General features: G+C 38.8%; 1 protein-coding gene across 1 annotated transcript in view; it reads right to left on the bottom strand.

The window, feature by feature from the left end:
• Nucleotides 1-1,367: 1,367 nt before the first annotated feature.
• LOC105981197 (little elongation complex subunit 2-like) overlaps nucleotides 1,368-6,594 on the bottom strand; it is a 29,881-nt gene continuing 24,654 nt past the window's right edge. Inside the window, exons 12-13 of the mRNA XM_013010273.1 lie at nucleotides 4,678-4,807; nucleotides 1,368-1,462 (exon numbers count right to left, since the gene is read on the bottom strand). Coding sequence (XP_012865727.1) covers nucleotides 1,374-1,462; nucleotides 4,678-4,807 — 219 coding nt within the window. The 3' untranslated portion in view covers nucleotides 1,368-1,373. The remainder of the gene's footprint in view (nucleotides 1,463-4,677; nucleotides 4,808-6,594) is intronic.

Raw genomic sequence — 6,594 nt, 5'->3', positions numbered from 1 at the left:
AGCACCTGGCAGTATTTGTCTGTTTGAAAAATGATTTTCACTGGGAGAAGTGAGATAAGTGAGTGGGACATGGAGGAGCTTTTCTAATCACACATGTAAAGTTACTGCTCAAGAGATTCTTACTGAAGGATTCATTCTTAAAGGGGTGTACTTGCATATAAGACAATTAACCTAGGTCAACCCTTAAAACGGGAACTATACAGTTAATGTAAGTTAAGACAATTTCTCACTGTAAGTGGTGAGTTAAACAGATTCACTACAGATTAACAGACTCTTGACTCTAGCTCAGCCATGTGCTTTGGAGTGAGTCACTCTTAAGTTCCCATTTCCTTATAAGTAAATGGCAAGGACACCACTACCAGCCTTCCATGGCACATTGTGAGATGCAAATGAGACAACATTCTTACATTATTTTCCCTTGCATTTAGGCAATTTTAAGAGTTCTAAGTATCAGCTAGGTATGGAAGCAAACATCTGTAATTCTAACATTTGAGAAACAGAGGCAGGAGGATCCTTAGGCCAATCTGGGCTACACATATACACACACAGAGTATATATACACATATATAGTATACATATTATATACATATGTGCAAACTTTTGCGGCATAACATTAACTTTGAACTATAAATTAGGGATAACTAACCAAACTAGAAATGTGAGACAACTTGCCCAAAGTTCTAAGTCTAGCAAGGCTAAGCTATAGACCTGGCAGTTAAACTCCTTTGCCAGGAGATGTGTACACATGTGCACACACATACGCACGCTCGCACGCGCATGCACACACACAGAGTGAGACAATGCATGCTCGCACGCGCATGCACACACACACAGAGTGAGACAATGCATGCTCGCACGCGCATGCACACACACACAGAGTGAGACAATGCATGCTCGCACGCGCATGCACATACACACAGAGTGAGACAAAAAAATGAGTTCTGAGTACAATAGTACAACAGATGGATTCATGTGGCTCTGAAGTCTATAACAGGAAGGGTGAATGGTTAGAGGTTAAGAGGTCTAATCAGTGCACTGTCCTGAGAGCATATGACTGTCCCTTCCCTTCTCACTCCTCCCTTTCTTCTAGACAGGGCTAAAATGTTTGTTTCCATACACTTCATCATGGCGCTGCTTTCTGGCTCTAGCCTCCTTACTTTGTCTGAAGGAGATGACAGTAATGGCATTCATAATTAATTTGGAAATAGAGACAATATAAAAGGATCACCAGCTGGAATCAGGGGGAAGCCTTACTATATAAAATGATCAAAAGTCTTGAAAATAAGCTATTTTAACGTAGCCGGTATTTAGAGCTAAAGAACTGGTGATCACACTAATGAGTTTTTCCAAATCCCACCACAAAATAAGCTTTCTTACTTGAGAGCTGAAAGTTTTTCTTTTAATTCTTCGGAGGTAATTTCTTCTAGCAGGAAAAGCTTTGAAGTAAATGCATCAATGTGTCCTAAAATAAAATAGAAAAGTTGAAAAACCCCAAGCAGTTGCATTTAAAAAACAAAAAAACCAAACAAGTTACTGAATTTAATTAAAGATGTTTTTATAAAAGCTTAATAACTCAGATTTCTACATTCTAAAAGAGATACACGTGGTTTTTTATTAAATCTAAAAGTATATTTTAAAATGACAAAATCCACATTATAGAAGAAATAACATGTCCATTCTAAAATATTTGCTGAATGCAGAAAGTTTCACATATGTCCAAGCATCCAAAATAATCTCTAAGCCTTCAATTTAGGAATTATAACTGCTCAATATTGGTGTTGCCAATTCCTATTAAAGTTGCATTTTTATGGAGTTTACAAAGGAAATAAGTACTTACGAAGACAAACTAAAATCTAAACCTTAGAGACTAGGCATGCTCAATATATTTCTTAGACACATGTGGCTCTTAAGATAAAATTAGATAGCAATTATTATTAATATAAGCACACCATAAGATTTCCCAAGTGTAATGAAGTTTGCTCAAAGTCTTACCTAGGAAGGTAAGCATGATACGAATGTAGAATTCCAAAAAAACAAAACAGCACATTCTCAAAATGACACTTGTTTTTAAAAGAATGTCATTTATTTATTTATTTTTAAAGAAAACAGGTTAAGACAGAACACTGAGGTGTTGTAATGTTGTAATATATGAAGGAAGAGTTGCATATTAGATATTCAGAGTCAGAAACTATATAGTCAAGCTGGTTGCTAGAGGCTCACGCCTATAATCCTAGCTACTTGAGAGGCTGAGATCTGAGGCTCCTCATTTGAAGCCAGCCTGGGCAGAATAGCCCATGAGACTCTTATCTCTAGTTAACAGCAAAAACCCAGAAGTGAAAATGTGACTCAAGTGATTGAGCAGCAGCTTGAGTGATTTAAAAACAAAAACAAAGCGAGAGTGCAAAGACTAAGTTCAAGTCCCACTATGAGCACAAAGAAGGAAAAAAAAAAAGGTACTTTACATAGTCAAGTCAACAAGGGAACTGTGCTAGTGTACCATGGTTAAAAATATCAGTTAACATAAAAGGAAAATAATAACCAGCTTGGATTTATTTTTAAACTTCTATTATTTTGTTGTCAAAACAAATTACCTGAAAAGTTGATATAAATCACTGGAACAACAAAAAAAATTGCATGTAATTTAATACCTCACACTTTAATTTCATTTGCTCTATGCTCAAAAGAATTTAATGAGGAACATTTTTACCAGATGTCTTCCTTCTAAGACAACAAACCCATTTGTTCCCACCTCCTTGTTATTTCCAATGCCAAGGCTTAGTTTTATCTCTGCCTTTCTAATACTCATTACATGGAGACATTTCAAATAAAGACACATTTTCATGATTTAATAACCATAAAAGAGGACATTTAGTGCAGTAATATATTTTTAGATGTTTACTAAATAAGCCTTTGAGGAGACTAACAAACAGCTCTTACCTTTTTAAAGAAACTCAATGACAAAAGAATGCATTAAAGTATAAGTCAAATTAGGTGTGTCAAAAATGACTCCTGAAGGAGCACTCACTCTCAGCATCAGAGCTTTCTATCCGGCAGTCCTCAAGTGAGCTCTGTGTATGCCAGAGACACTTATTTATCTCCTTCGGCTCTAGGGGCAGCTGAGTAAAGTTTGGAATGGCATAAAAGCTGTCTGGCCACACTGCCTTGTAGTGTCAGCAATCTCTTTTGAATAGCACAATATAGTGTACAAATACCTTAAAGATATATCAAAGCTGGAAGGGACTGCTTGACATAGTACAAAGAAAGCCTTCATGTACATTCATTCATTTATACATAGAAGCACATATACATATATACATACAAGCAGCCCTAACTTTGGACATATTGCAGGTCCATAAAAATGAGCATACATGTGGCCTCATGCATACAATTTTAATAAGCAAGGAGAAAATGATTGCACTTCCTTTAAATATCTTGTCAAAATATTAGAAATTCTTCGTCAATTATAAATATAAAGGGAAAATAAAAACTGTAAAGTATTATTTCCTATTCTTCAAAGCAATTCAATTCAATGTACAGGATCAAATCTTTTCCTTTTTGTCGGTCTTGGGCTTGAACTTTGGGCCTGGGCGCTGTCCTTCAGCTCTTCAGCTCAAGGCAAGTGCTCTACCACTTGAGCCACAGCGCCACTTCTGGCTTTTTCTGCTTATGTGGTGCTGAGGAATGGAACCCAGGGCCTCATGCATGTGAGGCAAGCACTCTACCACTGAGCCACCTTCCCAGATCTATTTTCTTTCTTTTTTTTGTACAGGTACTGGGGCTTGTACTGTGGGCTTAAGTACTGTTCCTTAGCTTTTCTGCTTTTGAGCCACAACTACTTCCAGTTTTTTTTTTTTTTGGGGGGGGGGCTCCGGTCATGGGGCCTGAACTCTGGGCCTGGGCACTGTCCCTCAGCTCTTCAGCTCAATGCTAGCGCTCTACCACTTGAGCCACAGCGCTACTTCTGACTTTTTTCTTTTTGCTTATGTGGTGCTGAGGAATCAAGCCCAGGGCCTCAGGCATGCAAGGCAAGTGCTCTACCACTGAGCCACCTTCCCAGCCCCTACTTCCAGCTTTTTGGTGTTAGTTGGAGATAAGATTCTCAAGGACTTTCCTGCCCTGTTGGCTTTGAATCATGATTTTTAGATCTCAGCCTCCCAAGTAGCTAAGATTACAGGTGTGAGCTACTGATGCCTGGCTTTATGTTTAGCTTAAAAAAAAAAGTTGAGAGGGAGGGGCTGGTGGCTCATGCCTATAATCCTAGGTACTTAGGAGACTGAGATCTGAGGATCACAGTTCTGAGCCAGTCTGGGCAGGAAAGTTCAGGAGACTCTTTTCTCCAGTGAACCACCAGAAACCCAGAGTGGAGGTGTGGCTCAAAGTGGTAGAGAGCTATTCTTGAGCACAAAGAGACTCAGGGACAGTGCCCAGGCCCTGAGTTCAAACCCCACAACTGACAAAGTTCAAAATGAACCATGTAGCATCACTAATTCCACTTGCTATTTTGTGCAGAAATGGGAATTAATCAGAAAAAGGAAAGTACAAAAGTTCAGCATGGAAATATTTTCAATTAAATTTCAACATGTATACACACACACACACACACACACACACACACACACGCACGCACGCACGCGCGCGCGCGAGAATTAAAAGAGAATAAAGATTTGTATAACATACCAACATAAAAGGAGCAGTTGGAATGCAATAAACTTTCAGTCCATAAGCGACAAAGTTCACTTTCAGTTAGAGCTTCAACTCCGTAACAACCTTGATATTCTAGTTTTGGCAGTACATACACTGGAAATTGCTGTAATGCAAGACAACACTTTTTCAAATGTCATTTATTTACTTTTAATTATAAGTACACTGGCCTACATAAATCTCGGCCAATTTCAAAATACTTTTAGGCAATCACATTTCATCCTTTTATATGGAAAAGGGTTCAGGCTGAAAAGATGGATATAAATAAGTCTGATGGAGAGACTCAGGAAAAGGTGGGTCGAGAAAGAAGATGCTTACCTGAGAGGAGAATCAGAGGCCTGAGACCAGCTTGAGCTACATAGCAAGAACCTGTCTTATAATTCTTAAAGAATACACTAATAAAAACTGCTTGAGAACTTTTTCTAGTTATAAAAGAGGATCACATACTGGCTCTACTTCTTGATCAGAAAAGTCCAGAAGCGAGTGGGGCTCATGCCTGCTATCCTAGCTACTCAGAAGGCTGAGTTCCAGAGGATCATAGCTCAAAGCTGGTCTGAGAAGAAAAGTCTGCAAGACTCTATCTTCAAAATAATTACCAGGCTAGAGATGTGGCCCAAGTGGTAGAATACTAGCTGAGCAACCAAGCTGAACAAGTACCAGACTCTGAGATTAAGCTCCCTCAAATAATAACAGGGAAGAAAAGTATGATAGAATGGAAGAAAGATGCTCCCTTCTGATACAGAGAAATGACTTACAAATAAGAACATCTATTTAAGGGCTTCTGAGATCACCTTGCCTTCGTCTTAGCACCCTAACATCACTAAAGCTGAAGAGATTTGGGTATTTTGTTTTTGTTTTTGCCAGTTCTGGGGCTTGAACTCAGGGCCTGGGCACTGTCCCTGAGCTGCTCTCTGTGCTCAAGGCTAGTGCTCTACCACTTGAGTCACAGCACCACTTCTGGCTTTTTCTGTTTATGTGGTACTAAGGAATCAAACTCCTAGCTTCATGAATGCTATGTAAGCACTCTACCACTAAGCCACCTTCCCAGCCCTAGAGAGGTGTTTTTTTAAAAAATAAGTTTAAATTAAAAGATCAGTCTAATCAAAATTTATAAAGAAACTGACAGTAGTTTATAAATTATAGCTAGTTAAAACAATTGCTATTATAGCATGATTATTAGCAATGAGAAAGTATGTATTTCTTCCAATAAAGGCATTTATTTGTAAAAAAAAGAAAGAAGATGTTTAAACACTGCTCACACCCATGGAACGCATTAGTATGGTTGGTTAATTTCTGTCAGGGAAAGTGGCTGAAGGGCAGAACCCTTGGAACACTGCCAGTCTCACAAGGCTTCAGTGGTATATGCTGGGAAGCAATGGCTGTATATACCAAGAATTCTCAAAAGCATAGAAAAAGAAGGACTTTTTTTGGTCCTTTTAGGCCTTCGTCACACTGTCCAGGTATAAATATTCTGAGTAGCTTGTTTTCACCCCATGAATGGATGAGAATACCTATCACTATCTGTGGATATCATTATCTTCATTAATATAAAAGGCTGGATTTTAGGTAACCGGCATTAGACGAACTATCCGTGAATAGTTTACTGGTCAGGACACTAAACATTCATTAGTCTAAAGGAGGATATGAAAAAAATGCATATCTGTGAAATAATATGGTACTGATGTTCACTTGCTAATGTTGCTTTATGTCTGTCAAAACATTGTTTTTTGTGAGTGAGAGACTGGACCTAGGGTTTTTTTTGGGGGGGGAAGGTCCGGTCATGGGGCCTAGGCCCCGTCCCTCAGCTCTTCAGCTCAAGGCTAGCGCTCTACCACTTGAGCCACAGCACCACTTCCGGCTTTTTTCTTTTTGCTTATGTGGTGCTGAGGAATC

Source organism: Dipodomys ordii, unplaced genomic scaffold (genome assembly GCF_000151885.1).
Source record: "Dipodomys ordii isolate 6190 unplaced genomic scaffold, Dord_2.0 Scaffold11, whole genome shotgun sequence".
Lineage (NCBI taxonomy): Eukaryota > Metazoa > Chordata > Mammalia > Rodentia > Heteromyidae > Dipodomys > Dipodomys ordii.
This window is presented reverse-complemented; position numbering and strand designations above follow the sequence as displayed.